The 24,633-nt window shown below is 37.9% G+C and overlaps 1 protein-coding gene and 1 long non-coding RNA gene across 2 annotated transcripts in view; one reads left to right on the top strand and one right to left on the bottom strand.

The window, feature by feature from the left end:
• LOC105258982 overlaps positions 1–24,633 on the top strand; it is a 136,395-nt gene that overhangs the window by 40,424 nt on the left and 71,338 nt on the right. Inside the window, exon 3 of the long non-coding RNA XR_889785.3 lies at positions 1,914–1,994. This is a non-coding gene — a long non-coding RNA (uncharacterized LOC105258982). The remainder of the gene's footprint in view (positions 1–1,913; positions 1,995–24,633) is intronic.
• LOC105258981 (homeobox protein aristaless) overlaps positions 1–24,633 on the bottom strand; it is a 113,721-nt gene that overhangs the window by 21,924 nt on the left and 67,164 nt on the right. Inside the window, exon 2 of the mRNA XM_011270618.3 lies at positions 1,416–1,788. Within this exon, the coding sequence (XP_011268920.1) occupies positions 1,416–1,788 (373 nt within the window). The remainder of the gene's footprint in view (positions 1–1,415; positions 1,789–24,633) is intronic.

Below are 24,633 nucleotides of genomic sequence, written 5' to 3'. Positions count from 1 at the left end.
GGCTGCAAGAAGGCTCGATGATCGATGTATCGTTCCGCGAATTTACACTCGCAAATACGTTTGCAGACTTACATTGATGAACATGCGTGATTCATTTAAAATCTGCCACGGATTAAAATTAAAAAATTAAATGGACGCAATTATTACTCGAGATTATATTTAATAAAAATGCTTTAGACAGTTTACGTTGATTTTATATTTGTCTTTTTTTTCTAAGATGTACAATTGACGTAACAAAATATCCTTTTATGTTAGAGATTTCAAATTATTTATATTATATGATTAGTGCACAACAAATTACGTGTAATATATCATTACGGAAGCAGAAATGCATGAAAGTAAAATGAAATAATATGAAAGTAAAATAAGAGATTGACGAGAATATTCAATATTATTATAATTAACGTTAATGTTCTTTTCGTTTTTATTATTAATGTTTAATGATTTCTCTTCCAAGAAATCTTTTATTCTTAAAATAAAATTCTGCTAGAGATATAAAGTTTCGGTATTAAATTTTTATCGTACATAATTAAACCGATTACACATTAATTTTATTGATTATTGAGGAGTCGTTTTTTTTTCTTTTTTTGACGCCTCATTTTTCTTAGAGTTTAAGAATTCTAACAGGCATATCTTTTAAAAGACATACCGATGCACATGTTGTGTCTCCAACCGTCATTCGATCATCACTATTTCGAGACTGTTTCAGGTAGTATACACTTAGGATAACCAGATCTCTTTTATAACCATGCTCAAGGACTACCTGTGCACTCATCGTAAATGTTGCGCGGCAGAGACCATTTTTGAAAAAGAATTCAATAAGTAGCAAGAAAGAGAGAGAGGAAGGGAGGGTGGACAATATCGACGATAAGCCGGGAGAGTGCACAGGAGCCAGACAACCAAATATTTGGGTGGCAGCCGAGATAATAGACTCCTCACATTGTATCTAAATCCCATTACTCCACCGAGCACAAATTTTAAAGCCTGATAAATACAGCTAGACATTTGCCTATCGTCTAGACTCACGAAAGGTACATAAGCTTCCTATCCCGCGAGCGAGATATACTATAAGCTCTTAGCTGTCGAGATTTTTCTCGACAGGAAGGAAAAGCATGAGCCCTTATAAAGAGCTCTGTATCAATCAGTTTTCGCTCGACTATTATTAGGAATTGAAATTATTTATTTATTTTACGCTGCTCTCATTATGCTACACATTTTTTATTAATTTAGTACAGTTTATTTTCAACAACACGTTTTATGTCATATTTTTGTTTAAAGAAATTCTTTTCAAATATATATTATATTATACGATTATATAAATAAAATTCTGTCCGAGAACCATTCGGTATTTGAAAGAGAGAGAGAGGAAGAGAAATCAATATAAAAATTTCAAATTATTCAATTAGTCGACTTACCTCGTAAATACATCCGGGTAATGCGTCCTGGAGAAGGCCTTTTCGAGCTCTTCCAATTGAAAGCTGGTAAAGGTCGTTCTGTAACGGCGCTGCTTTCTCTTGGGCGCAAAATCGTCGGCCTCCGTCTCGCTTTCGGGGCTAGTCGGGGCCGCTCGCGGATGAGCGCCTTCTTCCTCGGGCCTCACCTCCTCCGTGGAGATGCCCATTTGGGTAGATTGGGGCGTCGTCGTCGTCGTTGACGTCGGCGCCGATTGCTGATGAGGCTGCTGGTGAGGTTGCTGGCTCACCTGAGTAACCTGGCTTGAGCTGCTCGTGCTGCTCGCAGGACTCGTCTGCGGGACGGCCTGCTCGCTGCCTCCTCGCAATGAATGATCTGCGAGAAAAATGATACTTATATATAAATGATAATAAAAATATAATTATTTTAATATAATTATTTTAATATAATTATTTTAATATAATTATTTTAATATAATTATTTTTTATGTATGATTACAGGTGTCACATGAAAGCTGCAACGATTAGCACTTGAAAATCGCAACGCATATGGACTTGAAATTGAAAACAACAGGACTTTTGGTGAGTCGAGATTTATTTGCGATAATGTAGTTTCATCTTAATAATTAGCAGTTTGTTAATCAAGCAACGCTAAATATGATTTTTATTTACATCTATCATAGTAATCATTGCGATATTTTATCGATTTTATAAAAAACAATTGTTGCATCTTGAATATAAGTTTATATATAAATTCGTAGAAGGATTATGTTATTTAAATGGATGGTTTATATATAACTTCACGTTTTTGCAACATATTAAAACAGATCATCATTTTTTATTTCGAGATTTAACTTCTAATATTTTTTGATAGAAAATAGCTCTTGTATATATTTAATAATAGCACTATTCAAAACTCTAAAAAAAATGTCTAATTTTCACAATTTTTTGATCGAAATTTTAAGTTCTGGAAACAAAATATTGCGACAATTTTTTTTAATTCGCGCCAATTTTTGCGACAATTGTTTTTATTTCGTGTTAAGTATCTCGAATATTTTTTAATATCGCGTACCGAGTATCGAATCTAGCGATAAACAATCGCCAATCTATTCTCTGGATTACGCGATCGCGTCTACCGCGGATATTCTCAATCGGCGTCTGTCACTTCGCGCGTTATGTTTGTGTGTTGTGAGACGTCAATCTCCAAACACGTGTTTCGCGCAGTATGATAAGTGTCACAAGTATTTTTCAATAACGCGTGTGAGAAATCGTGAGTGTCAGATCTTATGACAAACGATTATCTCGAATTATTCATTGGATTAACAGTCACGGTTATTTTTATCGGCTTTTGTCATTTGGCGTTAATTTTCACATTACGAAGACGCAAAATTGACACCTTATATTTCGGATCTCTACTTTTTACATTTTATTAAAATTTTTTCTAATAATTATATTAAAATTTTGAAAATAGGCTGTTAGGATTACTTTCACTGAAATTTGCCATTGGGCTTTTATTAAACCAATCGCAATTGAAACACAAATAGAATGTGAAACGATTTATCCAAGGATTTAGCAACTGTTACGTGATTCGGTGATCATACTGTATCAGCAATCGAATTCCATGATCGATCGAGAAAATTGGAGATCATTGGTTTAGTTTTAGTTACAAGCGAATTTAAATACTTATTTGAGGTACTGACCGTAGATCATTTCAAGATTTAGAATTTCGACATGTCAAATTTTTGCCTGTTTTTGTGAAAAGATTTACGAAGAGATTGCTGTAAAAATCAAACAAACCATTAAAATAACTGTTAGATTTTATAAAAAATTTTTTTTACATAATCATCCAGAAATTTATATAATGTAAAATTAAAAAAATTCTTTTATTAAAAAATATTAACAAATTTTTTAAATAAGCGTGTTTCTTGATATAAATTTTTTTATTGACAATGAAAAGAGAATAATACAAACTAAAATGAGTATATCATTTTGAAAAATAGAATTCTGTCATCAATAGCAATATTAGATTGAAATATATATTTAATTAATATATTTGAAATAAAATAATAATAATAAATATATGTATATAATGACTTGTGCTATCTCGAACACATCTTTGCACATTCGCAAAAACTTCATGACGAATACATGCAGGTTATCTTTCGAGAAAAGTGTAAGATATGTAATAGGCATGCTCAGATATAAATTGAACAAAACGATACAATCTCCTCTCATGCTCATTAATTTTCTTGCGCGATTCTCTTTAATTCGCGTGCCCTCTCGCTATATTTTGCGAACCTGCCGCGGATAATCTCCGTATTGCATCGTTATTCAATTCGAAAAAATAAATCTCGCGAGTAAACTAGAGCGTTTCCGCGTAATTTGTGGCACAGAAATATAAAAAATCGAGCAATTTACTCGGCATCGATGTTCTAATTCGCCGCAATCGTACTCATACATATAGTAATGTAAGCAAATAAGATGAAAACACTGCATTTGATACTTAAGTGCATTTTTTCTGAAAAACTTCTCCCTCTCAAATAGGAAGAATACAAATCTATTAATAGAAAATATTTTATTTAACGAATCTTATATCATCACATTTGAAATTTTTTAAATGAAATTTTTAATAAAAATTTTACTGATTTAACTGAACAAAATATTTTATAATACGAAATAATATATCGAAAATGTAAGAGATTCTAATAAGAAAATAAATTTTAAGTTAATTTTAATAATAATTTGATGATATACGAGTCTCTAAAATATATAATTTGATTTATTACTATACGCATATGTATGTGCGGTAGAGATGTCATTCCTTTCACTGCGACCTTGCCTCGTAGAGGAATTAATTCCTACGAGTTCACATCTTGGCATAATCGCGATGCCAGCTTCGTGGTAATCATGTAATAACATTCAATATTACTTGTTCAATATTACTTGTTCAATATTACTTGTACTCGAAAGTTGCAGTAAAATCGTCCATAATAGATATATATTCGAAACTAAAAATGATTGTTGTTGATACATAAATAACATAAGGTAAATTTTTAAAAATTTCAAATTTTTAATTTTTCAATTTTTAAGCTGTACATAAATATTTACAATAATTCTTTTTTTAATTATGATATATTCTTTTGCAAAACAGAAAACTAATAATGATATGAATAGATTACATATGAAGCGCATATATAATATAATGTATTCATAACACTTTGATAGTTATAAACTCAAGCAGTGTTAAAATTTCTCTCTATTATTATGCATACAGTATTTGACTCAATCTTATTATGTTAGCATTGAAATTATTTTTTCCTTATCTGCATCCATATATACATACGTGTGCTTGATTCAATTTAGCTCAATTGAGATTTTCCACAAAGCCTAATTCGCAACGATTACAAATATCCTTGTCACGTTCCGCTATCAGTAAAATGCAACTCTTACAACGTACAATCGTATGCGAGGTCTTTAAAGAAACTGGCGATCGATCGAACAAACTTCTAGGAGCGAGAGATTCGTTGGAAAGCCGAGGTTAAATAGGCGTGAGATGAGGAGATTCTCGACAAGATTTTACGCAATTCTTAAGCGGCCGTTTTTAATCGAATTAATTTATCGGAAATGAGCTTATAATGCAGGTAGCTCTGATATAATGTTGATAATACACAGATCTAAATCTGGCTGGATTTTTCTCTTTGTTCACGCATGTGCAACTATGTGTGCAACTACGAGTTCATCGACGCGTTTGAGAAACGAGACAGAAAGAGAGAAGTAAAGTTGAAAAGAGAAAAGGAGACGAGAGAAGAAAAAGAGAGAGAACAGAACGTGTAGGTAGCCTTTTACATTATAATAGCATTAATGGGGCTCGAGGCCGCACTTAAGCGTTCACTCGCCGGTCAGTTCGTCGTTATTATTAACTGAAAATTACCGAAACCGAAATCTAATTCGCGTAAACACTATAATTTCACCGCATGCCGTGGAATCGGGAGTAGCTCTAAGCATTCGCTCTCTCATATTCTCCCCTTGCGATAACGCATTAAATTCTTTGGCTTAATCGCGAGCGGACAAATATACCCTCTTGAGATAACGCATCTATTCGCCATAAGCAGATTATATCGATTTTGGAGCCTAAGCACTGTTCATTCCGCATCAATTTCGTAACCAGTTTCGGTTTGCACGCAAAGATAACAAAATTAATACAAAAATCAGATTAAAACTGTTGTTATCAATTTAGTTATATTCTTAAGAGGGATTCTTACGAGAGAATTTCTCGCGTGTTCACAAATAATTGCTAGGAAATAATTCATTCCGTTATTATTCTATTACACGGTAGAGTAATTCTGATTATAACTCTAAATGACAATATGTAAATGAAAATCTTGGAAAACGCAAATCTTTAATTAAAACGAATTCATAAATGTCAAGCGACAAATTGCTTTCAACATAATTTTATAAAATCGACTATATCGCAACTATGTGCTTCGCGTTATCTCGTCGATGTTATTCCCAACGCGGGTTAGCGATAGCTGGTTTATGCGTAGTAAGTGTATGTCGTAATAAACATTGACGGAAACGTGTTTTAGTGCGATTCCATCGTGAAACGGGTAGCATAAACCTGCATCGCATCGACGTCCTTAATTTACCATGAGTTCGATCTCGCGAGGACCCATTTATTTCTCCCCATCGGCTGTTGCTCACACACGCCTTGACAATATCATGAATGTTCAATTAGATACGTCATGCTCGATTAGAAACGATTGCAGGCCTGTAGCTGATGATTAATCTCGGGAACGCCGAGAGATATCGCTTTATTAATGCAACTAATAAAATTATACGGAGTACTATTAATTTTTATGTGCATTCATTACATTTTTTTCTGAATTTATTATTACGCTCAAGTGCAATATGTATGCGATATTTCAATACCAAATTTTGAGGAAACGCGATCTTATTTTAACTCAACTTCAATTTTCGATTCTACTTTGACAGAATTTTTCTTGTTAATTTTCAAGATTGTAGTTATAAAAATCTATTAGCAAATAGCTTCGCTTCTTAGGTACGTGTCAATGACGCGGTGCGAACGCAGCACTGCCATGTCCGTGAAACGGAACTTGAAAAACCGCATCGTTTTTGTTACATTTACGCCGTTAGCGGCCGATTGTACGTGTACGTTCGTACGTGTGCGTGTGCGCGATTTATGGCCGTGCAAATTAGCGCGTCGCAATCAACCAATTAGCTAAGTCATTGTGACCGCTTACGCGAACGCGACATACGCAGTACGCACTGTGGACAACAACGACGGCTGTTAATTAGCCGCTAATCCATACCGCGAAAGGCAATTAAGCTTCCCCGATCTTTTCCGTTCGCGAGATTTCTTGTGATTCGCACGGATATTATAAAATATTATCGCTATATTCTTTTTTCCTTTTTTTATTCTCACACTCGTGTCACTGAAATCACATCTAATCGTTTGTTTTGTAAGCTCAATTGCGTAGTTTTTGAACTTTTTACATGGATGATAATATAAAACGTTCGTTTTACATTTCTGACAAAAAAAGGAGGAAATTATCCTTTATCACGGTAATTTAAAGTAGAATTTTTAATCTATTTATTGCAATGATGCGTGTCAAATGAGTCTTTTTATGCGAGAAATTAAACTGTCATCATTTATAAATTGTACTATCTACATTTTATTCGAAGCTATCTACATTTTAATCGGATATTCTCGATTCGCAATCATTATTTGATCGTTATTCGATACCGTATCCATCATTTATTTGGAGTTTAAAAATTTGATATTGTAACATTTTGGTTTAATATAATTCCGGAGATATGTACATCATTTTAATATAAAAATGAGGAAAAAATAAATACAAATTTAATTTCGAATATATCAACTTTCAACATTGCAAGTGCAGGAAAACGATTTCTATTTCAACTCGATGAAATCATAATAATCAGGTAGCATTTTTATTCTTGTATATATTTTTAATTAATTCAAATAACATAATAAATTAATTAAAATAATATAATAAATTAATATAATATCAATATAATAAATAAATTAAAATAATATTAAATGTTAACAGCAAATGAAACCTCTGAGAATGTTCTTTGTACATAAACATGTTGGCAGTAATTCTTGATACGAAGGATGCGTGGAAAATGCAGTTATACCGTATTACAAACAGCTGTGCACGAGGGCTCATACGAACGACACTTAATATAGTCTTCGCGGGTCGTCTTTTTGCGGCGGTTCAGACACCTCGACCGACGACGCGCACGGAAAGCTGTTTCTACGTCGAATCATACTTGCAAATTCGCGCTAATAGACGCATCAGTGCATCCTGCGACACGGATCGGCGTCGACTCGGCCGTATTCGATCCCTCGCGCGCGATAATAAGCGGCAATTACGAATTATCGGCGAGTCCTCTGATACATTCGCTCCTACCGCGATAACGCCGCAGATAGCGCCGGATATATGTACCTTCCGGATACGGGGTGATGCGCGTCCGATGTATCGCGAATGCGCTTGTAGCTCCCGCTCTCGTCGGCTCTCTTTTAATGCCCCGAAGAGCGCGGTAAGATTGCGAGATACGGAACAGCTGAATGCACCCCGGACGTGTGAGGGCAACCTCTGACCCTTTACGTTATTCATTCGCTGCCTTTTTTTTCATCTCGTCGAAACAAATAGCTCTATCCCCGTTATTAAGGGGAAAAGATAGATATTTCTTTTACGCTCGTTTCTTTCATTCTGCCATTGTGTATATCGGTCAAAACTCACATATTTCACAGGTATACATTCCATATATTGTGCTATTTTAATTTAACAACGCGCGTGTTTCACCCAATTACGCAATAGCTTAATAATTAAACCGCAATGAAGAACACGAGCGTTGTAAAATGATTTCTCGGTAGACCGATTACGACTCCGGGCTCTATTGACTCGTATAATTTCGCGCGATTCAATCGATTTCGATTTCTTCATGGTCCATTATGAAACGAAAAGACTGACTCAGACGGTGATTTACGTAAGTGTGTAATATCGATTCAATCGATAATCAGCATCGCGGCAAAACATATAAATAAATTTCCCGCTAGTCCTATGCGCAGAGTCTTATGCGCGGAATTATTTTTGTTGCGATAAAAATCGTCGAAAGTACAATTTATCCTAACTCGGCAACAAAAGAGTTTTTGATAAATGGAGGTAATCCAAAATTAAATCAAATCTCGCAGATTAAAGCACGCCATAAATTTTCATATCGCGTTAAGATTAATAACCAAGTATGGTTATATCAGTTGGGATTATTTTACAATTTTATCGCACGGTACTTTGAGCCAAGGCGAGATTTAATCTTTTTTCGCGTGATATTTACGGCCTCGGTCTCGTGATTTAGCGCGAATCTGTTTCGCGAACGGCCTGGCAATGATCCGTAAAATAGATCCTGTCGTTCCACTATGCGCAATTGACTCTCTCGATCGCGGTTCGAGAACCGCGTTAAGTATCGGCGCCGCGATCGCGATTGCGTATTTATGAAACGTCTTGCGACCCCGTCGTGCGCTCACGTATATCCGCCGATTATTACGTTGTAAAGATTATCGTGTAAACTAGGACGCGTGCTTGTTAGTACGTTTCGCGTACGTATACGTATACGGACACAGAGAAACAACTACCAGCGAACGCCGATGAAACATTATCTCCCGGCGGAGTCGGAGAAAGGCGAGTATTAAACAACGTCATAGGCGCCGACAAGAGATTTTTCTCAAATCTCCAATATTTCATTGTTCATCTTTCAATAAATGCCACATTTATCGAAATATCAATTCTATCGTTCGTCAATAACGGTTAACTTTAATAAGTAAATTTGATCAATGTGGCAAATATTTAATATTAATCGCCTACTTTTATCTTTTAATCTTTCTCTTTCATATTGATATTTATAAATATTTAGTATTTTTTATCTTATTATAGAAACGAAATTCTATGTCAATTTTATAATCCATCTTCTTTAATTATATCAATCGGTATCGAAAGAATTAAAAGTATCTTTTTTTATAGTATATATGGATAGAAGGAGGAAGATTCTATTGCGACGCCCATGAACTTCGCGATTGTACCCGAAATGCGATGCCGAATCACGTTTACAACGCGCGATTCTCGTTTACAATCTGCAAATTGGTCCATTATCGAGCCGGAGAGAAAGCATCCACCGACGATTTACGCACACGCGAGTAATTAATGATCGCGGAGATAGCGGCTAGTGTAATTTGCGCGGCGTCCGGGGTATCGGTCGATCATCGATCATTCGCTCTGGTTTACGAATCGACGAGGTATATGCCGGGCGTGTCTCACAATGTGCCGATTCGCAAATAAAAATTAATTCGTATTGTGCGTGGTAGCCGCTCAAGTCACGGTATATTTATATATGTGCGTATTTTTTTATTATATGTATATATATTTTTTTTTTCATTATATATATATATATTTTTTTATTATATATATATATATATATATGTGTGTGTGTGTGTGTGTGTGTGTGTGTGTGTGTGGTGTGGTGTGTGGTGTGTGTGTGTGTGTGTGTGTGTGTGTATACATATGTATCGTTTCGTTTTGCGTCCGCGCTTCGATAGTGATCGTTAATGATTTCTGCACACATGATTGCCGAGGAATGCCATGTTACCCGCCGCCGGGGGTATTTGCACACACTTTGCCGTGCCTTGATACTTTGATGTACGCGCACACGCGGTGTCTGTCAATATAGTAGCCGCAACGGTGTACATTATCGATTATCGCGAGACAGAAAGAGAGAGAGAGAGAGAGAGAGAGAGGGAGGGGGGAACGTGAACTCTTCCCGAAGATAGATGTGGTTCGGTCTCCTTTAATCGCCACCACACGCGCGGGATCTTTAACGATCATTAACGACTAAAATGAGAATTCTGCGCACAGATCAATTATATACGTTAATATAAATAAATATAAAGAGAGCCTATATGTATAATATTACCGATATGTAACATACATTGCATTCTGTGCATGAAGATATACAATTAACTGTCGCCATATAGATAGGAATGTCGATGGAATGTTGTAATACAATGTAATGATTTATTGGCTACCACAAAGTTATTAATTACATTCGATTATTCGGTAATTTCTACATTCCTGCATTAAACAAATATGGATTGATATATTTATATAATGATTTTTAAAGATAAATTCAAAGAGATAAATTCGAGATAAGATTTAATATTCAAAATTGTCCAACAAGATATTAATGTTGTTCAATCATCTATTATCCGAGAATGAAATGATAACTTTAACGCATTTAATGCATAGCATAATAAATGTAGAAAGACTGATGAATGAACATAAAAATTCCGTATCTACCATAAAAGTTTCAGCTCGACCAAAATATTCCGATGACTTTATTTGCATTAATTTCCCTCTTGATCGAGAAGCGTAGATCGGTAGATCTATAGCGCATGTTCGTTAATCAATAATGGTCGTCTAGGCAGATGCACCGTCTGTCGATCGTCGATAGGGATACGCAAACGATCATTAGGCGTTCCGTGAAAGAGGATCTCTGCGCGAGGCAATCGGCACGTGTGATAAATCACACGCATCTCCCATTGCAAAGTTTAGCGACGTGCAAAATATAATTGGCCGCGCTTCAATCTACAATCTAAATTCATAGCTGCGCATCGAAGGTTTTGATGCCCTACGCTAATAGCGCCGCTCGTTTTCGTTTTTGCCGGATGCACCTTGATCCCGTATGATTAGAGGTCGCGTTTTTACTGGCGCGAAGTGGACGAAGCTGCTACAAATTACGCAAATCTGGCGTTTCCGATTGAGTGGGCGATTAATTTTTTATCGTGTAATCGTTGACACGATATTATATGAGTCTGAGGAAGCGCGTAAGAGAGAACGCAAGATGCATGTTTAAGATGAGAGAAGAAGGAAGGAGCGCTCGACAATTAGAGAGAATTATTTTATTAATAACGCATACGATTTTGAATAACTTTCTTGTGAAAAACTGCGAACGTTCGGAACGTTAATATTCCCAGTCGCATCCCGGTAGATTCCGCGGCGGACCTCCTGCTAAAAGGTCGCAAAATTTCGAGACGTTCAACGGATGAACAAATTCGTTTGCAAGTACGCTCCTCGCAAAGGATAGCGCCACGGCGTCTGTCGTCGTCGCCTTAATCCTGGAGCATAAATCTCGCGAATTGCTCGGTCCGGCTGCATAAATACGCGAGGCATCGTTGTCTCATGCATTAGTCTTGTCCTTGCACGGCGATTCCGAGAACACACACAGCTCGACGACGATGCTCGCAGCGTGTGTTTTCTTCCTTCTTTTCTTGATTACTTCTTTTTCTTTTTTTCATCCTCTTTTGCCTGCGAAAGAGCGCGTACCGGCTGCCAGTCGGTAGGTTTTGAGCGCACGGTCACAATTATCCACGGCAGTTAATTATCAGCGGTGTCACTATCAATTATTAAATCACATTCCTTTGTGGTGGGCACATACATATGCTCGCGCGACGCGCTTTCTATTGCGATAAAAATTGCGCGTCCAACTGAATAATTGGCGTCGACGCGCCGGCGATTAATTTCGCTTTCCGATTGTAAGAAGGCACGAGTGATGACATCAATGTCACGCGTTACTCGCTTAATTATACCTTGCGCGAGGTACAGGTACATTTTTTATACCGCTCGGCATAATCGTTGCATGTGACATGTAAGAAAGTGTGATCGGAGAAGTCCCGAAAAAAACGTGAAGAGCGGTTTCTTTTTCAAAATTTTAAAACATAAGTTCATTTTGAAGAATAATTTTCTTGAAATCGCACATTAATGTTAGTATTTTTTTTCTTCTTTATTATTATACAGGATGTTTCATAAGCGGTGGGCAGGATTTCGGGAATGGATTTCTCATGCTTAGAGAAGAAGGAGGGGTTGATCAACATAGGTCCGGAAATGATTAATTTTTGAGTTATTAAGATTTTTGTAATACAAAATTTTGTCTCATTTCTCGTCTTAGAAGTCCTTTTACAGGCATCAACAATGTTTTTCACGCCGCCGAACTTGAAAAACATTGTTGATGCCTGTAAAAGAACTTCTAAAAGACGAGAAATGAGACAAAATTTTGTATTACAAAAATCTTAATAACTCAAAAACTAATCATTTTCGGACCTATATTGATTAGATTTCTTTCTTCTCTAAGCATGAGGAATCCATTCCTGAAATTGTGCTCACCACTCATGAAACACCCTGTACACTTTCCACCACGTTGAACGTCAAATTTAATTTTGTCAAGTTGAAAAAAAAGGAGGGAAAGACAGAAATCACATTAATCGTGTTTAACTGGACGACGCGATAAAAATTCATCGCATTAATTGACTCATTATCTAGTTATTGCTTTCTTTAGGCGATGTTATATAAATTGTTGATTCACGTATCATTATTCTTATATCGAGTTACGGCGATCGAGACGAAAGGGGGGGAGGGGTGGGCATCGTCCTTTTATCTCATTACAACGATCTAATACATCAATTTAAAAATATTAATGCGACACGTTCGTGATTGCCTTTGACGAGCAAAAAATACGCAAGTTTTTATCCGTACGCAATTATTCGCTACTTTCTTGCGCGCACGGCAATCTTGGGCGCCGAGATTACGCGGCTACTTTTTGTCCGCCCCAACGACTCAGGAATTTGATTTAGCGCACACGGCAATTCGCGTGAATCTGATCGTGCATACGCGTTATATTAGCGCTACACTATGTGTGTATATATCGCGGTGTCCGCCATTCTGGTAGCGCGTCGCGAATGCAAGTAGCGGAGAAACGCGCACCGGCTCTCTTGATTAATGGCGGGTAATTACGGTTTTTGCCGTCCTTGTAATTGTTAATAATTGGACGTAATCGTTATGCCTTTTTAATCGCATTAGCCGAGACACACGTGGCATTGCGCAACGCGGAAAGAATTGCCGCGGCGTCCTCGGTCCTTGTTCGCTGAACGATGACGACGATGACGGGACAGGACGGGACGACGACGGAAGTACGTCGTCGACCCTTCTCGTTCCTACATCCGGCCGCGCGAGTACCGTCGTAAAGCAGATGCGGCAGTGATTAATATGATGTGCCAAAGTCCTTTCATCTCGGTTTCTATCGATTCATTTCGACAGATTTGATACATAATTACTCTTGTAAGGTCTCCATTTTAGGTGACACCAGTTTTATTTATTTCTACGACGTTTAGGATTGAAAGGGCAATTAAATGTCGATTAAATGGTGAATGAAGTCATCGATTACAATTACGTCAAGAAAGGAGGCAATCACGAATACTATGTTCTCGTCGATCATCCTCCACGTATCGAGCACCTCGCTCTCTCCGTCCTCGCGTTCTTTTATTGCTACGAAAGAATAATAATAGCCGCGATGCGTCGGGCGCGAATAAGGCCAGCTATTTTGCATAATTGTCGAAGAGTATACCGTCGGTGCAATCAAGAAATGAGTCAGCTTTTTGGAAGCGGCTGGGCAAATTTCACCTTGTAAGAACTCGATGCCGCCCCTTCGCAGGTTGTTCTTAAGCATTAATTCGAGCCCCTTCGAAGGGTAACTCGCGAGCGCAAGACCGTCCCGCGGCAAAAACTTTAATGGGCCTTATTACGCATCAGCCTTGCACGATTAATTAAATATTCGTTCATTTATAGCGAGCGGACCGCGACCGGATAATCGTCTGTAACATCGATAGTTAATAAGCATTCGAAACCGCCATCACGGTTAACGCAACGGCCAGTTAAATGGTGAAATAAATTAATAATTAATTTTTTGCTCGACTCACTTTTTTTCTCGCTGCTTAATTTCTAAATCATCGGTATTGAAATTAAGAAATTAGAGAAAATTGTTGTCTGATATAAGATAATAAAATACTTTAGAACTAAATGCAAGAGATCGTTAGAAATACATTTAATAGCTTCAAGTTGTTGATTCTATTATTAATCCTAATGTGCGAACAAATTTGTACCTCGCGTTGCCAAGAATATAATAATAATATTATTGCTTTTTTTCCAATAGTAAGCAATAATTGAGACGCTGACTAGTTTATACTTAGCAATAATTATACAGTCATCTAATACATTATTAGCACATAGGCAATATTGTAATTTGCCTTAATTCCGCATGTTTATATTTATCTTTGACGTTAATACAATTTTTTTCTAACTTTTCGATTAATTTAAAAGTTATGAAATTATTATTACATAGTACACATTAAAATAGGTTAGGTTAGGTCATCAAAATCTTTAACGTATTTCATTTAAGGTAAAGTCTCTTGAAATATTTTTTAATTCATGAATAACATTTGAAAATCGAAACGTAATAATTTAAAAGATAAATAATAAAAATAAGCATTTTCTTCAATAATTATAGGTTAAATCTATAAGTTCTGCCATAATATATAACGACTTTTAAATATCCAACTTCTTCTTCCTCTTTCTAAAGAAGAGTCTTAAAAACGATTAACTTGTTGTAATTGAGAAGCTATTAAATATTTATATTATTATTTACGCTTTCGACAACTCCATCTTCTTAAATCTGCCAGGTAATCAGTCAACCGTACCGTAGACTAGTAAGAGGTATCATTAACTAGCGCATGATCTTGCACAAACTCGATATACAAATTCGAAAAGTAAGTAAATCGAGCGCGCATAAATACATCCCGTGTCTCGGGGGGGGGGGGGAAAAAATCGCAAGACTAATTAACTATCTGACCGGGTCGAAGCATCGCGATGTCTGTCGCGACGCGGGGTGTTTCATTAACCGAGGGAGCATAGCCGTGCAACGAAACACGAGAGCGCAATATCGAAGGGGGTGAGGAGGGACAGAGAGGATCAGGTTTTCTACCGGTTTTCCAAATCCACTTACGCATCCTCGGCGTCGTCGCGATCGCAGCCCCCGCGTTTCTTTGCGCGAAGCCGTTTGATTTATGCGCGACGCTTAAGGGCCGATTACTCTACCTCCGCGCAACTTTATCTAGTCATCAATCATCGGCTCGCAAGAAGTCTCCCGTACCCTGGCGCCGTGTGCGATCGAGGCGTATGGTAAGCGTACGCTCGATATACATGCGTTTACTTACGCGCGTTCCGTGACAAAACGCCATGCGAAATCATGTCGGCATTTATAGAACGATCGCCAGTCCCTCGGCGAATCTCATTTAACCCGCATCGCGGGAGGTTAATTTGGCGTGATCGTTTAGAAAATGTGGAGATGACCGATCTCTCGATGTGATCGCGGTTTAATACGATCATCAAAATTCGTAGGTGAATAAAATCAATTTTTATCTCTCCCTTGGAATTTTATAGAAATAAATCTTTTTTCAGGATATACGAAATATCGCAGACTTATAAAACATTTTGTATAAATACATGCGTTATTTAAGATATATAAATCTCCGACATTTGAAAAAAAAGAAGCGTTTTAGAAACAAGAATCTCTAGAAAGACAATGCAGGATAAAGAGATATATATTTTCACGTCTAAAACAGAAATTACGCGATCTAATCGGTAGTTTTCGCAACGAAAAGCTCGAATATCGTCGCTGACACTTTGCGCGCCATAAACGTCCGTGATGGTGAGAGGCTTGTCGGACCTTCTCGCGACCCGTTCGCGACGGGTCCCATTGTTTCGCCTCTCCAACGGAATTCTAATTAAGGAGATCGGTCAGATAGTGACGCGCGGGAGCGTTCTAGCGGCGCGCTAGAGGGTTATTAGACTTTTCTCGGTGATGGAAAGGAGTAGCGGCATGGGAGAGATGGTGGGGTGGTGGACGCCTGCCGAGGCCTGCAATTATTATTCAATTTCCGTAACTGCGCTTATCTTATAACCCGATGTCACAACCATGGCGGGAGAACGCGCTCGCCTGTGTAAGCCGGTAAGCCGGAGAACGAGCGACGCGGAGCAGTCGCAATTGCAGGGGGTCGCAATTAAAGCCCATTAGTGCACCGCGGCGACGGCGCGGCTGCACATGCGTCGTGTTCCGACGATGAGTGTGAGAGACGGAGAGAAGCCGCAATTTTCGAGCCGTGCCATGACACCCTTGACATTCTTCGTGGCGTGCTCTCTCGCAACTGCATCTTTCACCGACCAACCGCGACGACACGTCGTTACTCTAATGTCATGAGATCGTAACTCTGATAAATCCTCTCCGCTCTCGAGAGACGTATCGCGAATTTATTCATTGGACTTCCCGAGCGAAACCTGTTACATATTTTTCCAATTGTTACATTTAATTTATATATAAGGATAATTTGAAAGACATCGTATTTCTTTGAAAGGAAATTAAATAAATGATAATAGGAAATTAAATAAATAATAAATTAAATAATTCGAGAAGTGGTGAGAAGTGTCTTTTTCTAGATTTTTAGTTTAAAAAAAATCGGAAGTTTCTAATTAAAATATTACGGTACACATGACAATGATATAAAATTACGAAAACCGTCAAGCGTGAATTTTTTCTTTTGACACCTGTCTAAGTGTACTAAATTACTAGGTGTCGAGTTAGCAACAGTGTTGTGTACGATTCTAAGTCGAGTTCGGGCAGGATTCAGGAAGGTTCGGCCGAGATGCCACTCGATATGACACCGATAACCATCGTCGCCGTGGTCATGGTCGGTTACGACGACATGCGTCGCCTTCAGTTCTTTAATCGCGTTCCGAAAAGCCGCGGAGCGCATCGAACCGGTGCCCCGTGTGACCCCACGTGCTGGGGAATAAACTGCTGCGGAATAATTAGTCGGGGCAGCCGTGAGTCGGCGTTAAATGCATCGTGCAGGATGTCCTTTGTCCCGACGAACGCGTCGGTGAAGTTGAGGTGATCGTTACTAGCTAAATATGTTTTCTATGAATATCCATCATTTGCAAGTAGTTTATAAATACACATAATCTATAAACGCATAAAATCGAGCAGAATTATATGAATTGCTTATAAGATGACCTATTATATAATATACTCATTTTCTCATGAGTACGAATAAAAATAATGAAAATAATAGAAATATATGCGATATAATTTTTGAAGTTTTGCATATTTTTTTTTATTTATGAATTTTTTAAATTAAAAATGGAAAGATTAAATAGGGAAGAAATACATTATCAAGTTTAATTTTTAGAAGGAAAAAATTTTCACAAAAAATGTATTTTTTATTTATCAAATGAGTATCAAGTGACAGAAAGATATTAATAGCTCGCGTAATTAATCATCAATTATCAACGTAATTCCTTGAGAACCTTCCTTGGAAAAAAAACATTGTTTCATCAAGAAACACAAGTCGATTTGTCTCGAATTGTGCCATGAACATTCCGACAATTCTCGAGAATAGGACACGCCGATTTCGATACGGACTGCGGTTTTTCGCGGTCTCTCTCTCTCTCTCTCTCTCTCTCTCTCTCTCTCTCTCTCTCTCTCTCTCTCTCTCGCACGGCCCAGCTTTTTCTCTCCCGCTTCCTGGAAGCTGGGAGGATTAACCCGTCACAGATTCGGTGGAGATCCAGAAAGCAATTTGCTTCTCTCTCTCCCTTCCTTCCTTTTTCTTCCATAGTCTACCAGCCTCTTTCCGACCGAAGCAGCTGCATCGTGCGGACTTCCAACGAACCTGGGTGTCGGGTTCTCGGAGTTTCACGGTGGTTTTCGTGGCGCTATCCCACTGCTATCTTTCGGACCGCGGTAATGTGCTTGCCTTGTCTCCGATTAATCCGAGTCCTCGGGACCACTGGACCCACGATATACACGTAAGTCCATGGAATTCGTTGAAAAATGCTCCTGCAACGAACTCGCCGAAAATTTTCTATAATAATATCAATGCGCGATGAAAATTCCTGTGTTTTTCGGATATTTCTCGAAAGTGATATGAAAAAAGACATTCTCTTAAAAATTGTTTTAAAAACTATTTTTAATTATTGCATTTTTAAAAATGGATTAATTAAAAAGAAATAAAAAAAGAGCATCTTTCTCTGTCTTCCTTGACTAAAATGTGCTAATTTCTTCAATGGAGATCCTGAGAAAAAGGAACACTTCTAGACGTGCCGTGTGTCCTGCGATGTTCCATTCTCTCTGCCATTCTCGGTGTCATATCACGCGAGGATCATCGGATGTTATCTTCAGCCGCAGGAATGCGGTCGCAGGTACGAAAATACAAATAAGAACTCGCGGTGTCGACACTTGGAATTAGGATCGAGAGAGCCCTTTAGATCTTATCTCTTATTAGAGGCCGGATCGCGCGGCCACGTGCCGGCACAAGCAGGGGACACTTTGTAATTCCCGAAGGACCACGGACCACCGTGATCCGCTAATTAACCGGCTACGTTAATGAGCCGGTGCGTTCAATCGGTCGCCGAACCTTACATCGTGGTTTATTAATTGCGCGATAAACGGCGGGTGGTAGTCGACAAATAGAACGAAATATGCGAGTATCCCACAGCGAAATTGAGATTGATTCATGATGTCAATTGAACATTGATAATCGAGCATACTAATGCGAATTTGCAGAGTTTCAACTTTGTAGAAAGCCATTTAATGGATTACCTCTACCGATTTTAATTATTATAATAAATCGAATAGATGAAGCGCGACGTAAATTTCAGAAATTTAAAGCTAAACACTCGAACAGAGAAATGAAAAATCTTAACATATTTTATATATGTATATAATATATAATATATTTGCAAGAGAGAGCAAATATGCAACATTAAGTATCGCAGAAGGAACCTGGTTCCTGTCATTCCCGCGATATCGTACGATCCAGAAACGTGGCGGGTCCTGTCCGGATCGAAAAAGAAACGAGAGCTCGTCCTCGTCGTTTTCGGGGGGACGAGAGGAGCCGGGGAATTTGCGGGCCACCCATCGGGCGCGCTTCCCGACGTCGAGAAGAATCGGAACGTTCCCGACAGGTTACACGGAATTGATTCGTCGCCCGCGAATTCCCGGGCCGCAAGAAGAGGATGAAAGAAGGTCGACGGCGATACGGGGACGCGGACGGTGACTTTATGTTAAATGGATTAGACAGCGGTATGCGAGCTCTCGATGGATTGCCTTCCCCGCGCTTCTTACCATCTTGTTCCCCGCAGTCCGGGTCGTCCGTCGTCGTCTTCTCGGAACAGGTTCCGTCCGAAGATCCTTGCAGGCTAAAGCTCAGGTGGCGCTAATTGCCTCCTCGAAGAGCAAGTTAATCGATGAATTCCGACGACGCGTTGCAAGAAAGTAATGAAGATCGTGACACCGATCGTTCGCCAACGGAAGCGAACGCTGTTGCGTCTTATAATGTCAACTCCCGGTTACACGCTTATACGCGTACGTATATGTTTGTCGACGTCGTCAAATGTGTTTATATCGGAACTGAAATCTTCAAGTCACTGAGGGAGATTTGCAAGTCATGTCGAGATAAAAATGGATAAAATCTTTACTAAACAAAAAGATTATGAAGTATAATAATAGGCACTAGCACACTCGTTACAACATTTTAACATTAAAATTATACATTATTCGCAATAATAAACTTGTAAGCAATAAACTAAAGTGTTTTTTTAGATAAAATAAAAAAAATCGACTAAAAATGAATGAAAATATCTTTTGAAATTTTGCACTTTACATTTTTAATTAGTTTTAAAAATAGTATTGATTTAAATTATAATTAAATCACACTTGAATTTCGGAGACATAACTTTGTTTTAACTTTAAATTTATATATTTTTTTAAAGAAAATAGAGACTCTTGTCTCATCGTACATGTAATACTTAATAATGACTCTATAATAATCAATAATTGAATACGCGCATGGCATTAAATGGCCATGAAATATTAAGTGCAATTGTAATGCTAATTTTAACTAAAAATAACTGGACGACTATGTCGGGTCGCGTACAAAAATTTCCATTCCTTATAATATATCTAGCATCATTATCGCTAGTCACATTGTTGCATTATATACAATTTACCTTTCTTACATCACTTTGTCATTTGTTCAACGCATCATCACCAATAATTAAATAATTTATGCTTATATAATTTATATTTATTTAGCAATATATTTGTATGTGAAACGTATTGCAAAATGTAAAATTTTGCGAAATAATAGAAATTGTTGAGAATGTAATCTTGCGTGAAAAATAAAACATACACGTTGCATACAAATATTCATTAATAATTGAATAATTGATACTGAGAGAGATAGAAAGAGAGAAAAAGTGTGTTGAATGATAGTGTTTCACATTCTGGTTTCGCTAACCGTAGAAAATTTATTCTTTCTCATTTCATCGTACTCGCAAAAATGTAAAAATCTTGTAAAAATCTCGACGTGCACGCTTCTCTCGAAGAAGAGCGCGATCAACGACACGGGAGAGTTCACGAGAGGGAGCTGTAATACGTGCAATCAACAATGACACATCGATAAACGAATCTATTTTATATTCCACTCTCCTGTTGCTCCATAAAAGTCCGCACAGGTGTGTTCGACCTAAGCGCGACCTTCGCGGAACCCGAGCGAGACTTTTCTTCGTCGCGGGTCCCTTATACGAGAATCGAGCTCGCACGGATTCCCCAACCGCATCGGGATGGGATTGTAAGAAAGCATCCGAGATTATACCGAGGTTGCTGAGTCGACTTCATGAATTAAAGAGGGAGGCGCGCGCCATCGACGATGACACGTCGGACGTGGCTTCTTGCACCGATCTTGATCCGATTGTTGATTTCTACTGCGGCGAATAAAGCGGAGAAGCGACAGTCGTTTTGCAATAATTGTTCTCCGATATCTCGCGTCCTTTTTTAGCTCCTCGTCCTTCTTTATTTGATTCGTTTGATCAATCGAGCTCCACTGTTCTCTCCTCTCTTCTGTCATCATCCTTCGTTTCTCGATTTGTCCGCTTTTTCTTCGCAAATATATATCTTCCTGATTGATCAAGGGGGCTGCTCGATAAAGACATTTGAATAGTTGATGAACTCGCGGAATTACTGTCTTTAATCGCATTTACTCGGCTCCTTCGATGTCTGGTTTACGCCTAGATAAACATTGCGTATGCTCGTTCTTGCATACGTTTTTCTCGTATCGCGCATATGTATCGAGCTTATTTATCCCAGTGATTGTTCACAAACGACCTCTCACGAACGAACAAGGCTGTTTATATATAGTTTGTATCGTGGAGATAAATGAAACGCCGAGAATGATATAAAAATTAATAATTCTGTCTCTTTCTCTCATAAGATATTTGAGTAAAAATAGATTCTTGTAAAAATTTACATGATATATCTATTTTAGCATTAATATTCTATTATTAAAAGTTTTCGGGCAAAAAGTAATGCAATAATTAATTCTGATTTAAAATTTTTTAAATGTTTTATTCGCACAATTAATATTTATTGAATATATAATATTTATTAAAATCTTTGATATATTTTATTTGTAGTTAATATTTATTGCAATCTATACGATTAGTGTGAGCTACACACAATTTCATGCAACCTTCCACTTGATTACTTTGCTAAAATCGTAGTAAAATTGGAGAGATATGTGTACATTCCGACTCTCTTATTAATTCTTGCTAAAATAGACATTCGAGCGTTTCAGCATCTCGTACAAATAGCGCGTATAATATCAATTTCGAAAAACATTCACGGGAAATTATAAACGTAGCTCATATTTAATGTCGGAGTACCGTTCTCGAGGTTAAAGATTCGCGCACTCCTCCCTCAAAGGATGATTAGCTAGATAGAATAAATGACTATGAAACTTTCGCTGTCAAAAAACGGGCTCATTAATTGATGCCTTTACGAGGAATACTCGATGAAATGTTTAGCGATTTAATGCGTAAAACATTTCGTGTTCTCGGCCAGTCATTGCATCACACGTTTCCATTTATCTAGTTAAATTAGATAATCTTTGCATACGTATCTATAATTTATTTAGCATCTGTATTCAAACATTAGAATTTATAATCACTCATGACGTTAGAAACTCAAGCATATCAGCAAGTTGAAACGATTAAATTGACACCATTGAATACATTGTTGCAAGGTTAATAGAATTAGCATAAATCATACGTTAATCATCATTCTTGCGCCAAAGACTGTGAGCGGCACTCGATTTTTTTCTCTCAGAAGCATAATAAAATTGTACAATATTTTAATAATCATTTATAAGCACATATGAAGGAGATTTAATTAATGCAAGTATAATGGAAGATTGTTTTTCTTAAACTATATAAAATAGGTAAACAGACGCGAGAAGCTATATAATTATTTAAGCAAAAATAAAAATAAAATTTAAAAATAAAAAATTTTAAATTTTATATTAATTTATAAATATATTAATTTATAAATATATATTTTTCTTAATGCATACAAAAATATATATCTGTATGCATTTGTAAAGGGAATCGTCTTAACCGTCCATGTAACTGATTACAAAGGAAATTTCTTGATCTAGTATTTTGGAAATACAAAATTTATCTCGAAATGGTTTATAATTGAGACATCCCCGATATTTGTGGATAATTACGCTTAGGTTGCAAAGAAACATAAAAACATGGAGGGCGTGTCTAAGAGAGCCGAGGATATTATACACATCCTATCCGTTTTTGTGTTACGGACGTTTCCAGGTTGCATTAAGCCGCGGAAACACCTGTGCCGCTCTCGGGAAAGGCGCACTCGCATGCTTAAACTCAATTAGCCGACGAAATTTCATTTCCCTTCGTCATCGCCGCCACCGCAGCGCGCCCGAGCGTAAGAGGCATTAAAAGGAAAAAAGGAGGAAATGCTCGACAAACACGTCCTGGTACGCGGGTGCTTTGCTAATGGGCCGAAACACAGCTGTCCGCGAAAGAGGCTGCCCGATGAACCGTGACCTGCTCCCGAGCCCTCGATACGTTGGCTCATAATTAAAACAAGAAAGTAACAAACGTGGCCGATTAACGGTGAATAATACTTGTCGAGTTGAAAGTCGTACAATAAAAACTGATATTTTTAAGCAATGAAACAAAATACTGATTGGAATCTCGTTATATCGGGAAATAAAAGTACAGAATTCATCGGTATATAGCGTGTTATCAGAAACGCGCGGATTAATAAAATATCAGTAATAATGATAAGTTATTATTCGTAATAGCATTCGATAGGAATGACGATTTGGATATTATTTCACGTAAAAAGATTCGTCGAATATATAGTATATATATATAATAATCAGTCTAAAATTATGCTGTAAAATAAAATGCACGTGTGTTAAATCACCGTAAAACGCGGTACTTTGCGTTTACTGCATCGTATAATTCTGCCGATACTTCCTGAAGTACCTCAGGAATGGTTCTGTCCTAGCGTGACGACATACAGCATGAATTTTAACGACCAGCACCACACGTTACGGTATTTATATCCGCGCCGCCGTGCACAGACGGCGTTTAAGTAACTTTCGAGAATCATTATCAATGTTGCAGCGCGTCCGCGAAAACAAGGGAGAAAAAAACGCGATTGGATCTTAATAGCCCAGGGTCGTCGATGCTCCGGTGCTCGCAAAGTCGAGATTGAAGACGTACAGGGATATAGGAGAGGCGAGTTTATCGCGATGTATCTGATATGCGCGCGCGATTCGGCGCCGAAGGGCATACTTTTAATTTCGCGAGGCCCATTACGAAAAGTGATATGCACCATTCGGAAATAAATAGCCAGCAGCAGCGGGCTCACGTGCTTTTTGTAATGAGCCGCGGCAACTCCCCCGAGCGGGGTGGAAGGAACGGAGGGGAGGTCAGCGAGGAAAATGAGCCCCGCCGTGGTGGCAGGTAGTACTTATCTCCCGAGTGAGCTCCCAGTTAATGACAACCCCTGGTGCCCGGATCTGCCCTGCCTATCCCATGTATATCAGCTGTCTCTCTGCGCGCTCGCATCATCCTCCGACCGAATTTTGTGTTTTTCGTCCGCGGCGATTTCGAGAGATTTCGTGTTGCGTTCAACAGGTACGGAAACGAGCCTTGGCGTAGCCTCCTCGAGTGTCGATTCACATTTTTCAATGCGAGCAATTTTACTCGATTACTTACGAATATTTATATTCGGGTTTATACAATATACTATTATTATTATTATTGTAAATTATATAAATGTACATATAATTCTATTAATTCATATCGTGAGAATGATGTAATTAGAAGTTTTAAAAATAATATTCGAAAGCGTATCATAGCGG

Source organism: Camponotus floridanus, unplaced genomic scaffold, assembly GCF_003227725.1.
Source record: "Camponotus floridanus strain SB8 unplaced genomic scaffold, Cflo_v7.5 scaffold12, whole genome shotgun sequence".
Lineage (NCBI taxonomy): Eukaryota > Metazoa > Arthropoda > Insecta > Hymenoptera > Formicidae > Camponotus > Camponotus floridanus.
Note: the sequence above shows the minus strand (reverse complement) of the source record. Positions and strands in the feature narration are given on the sequence as shown.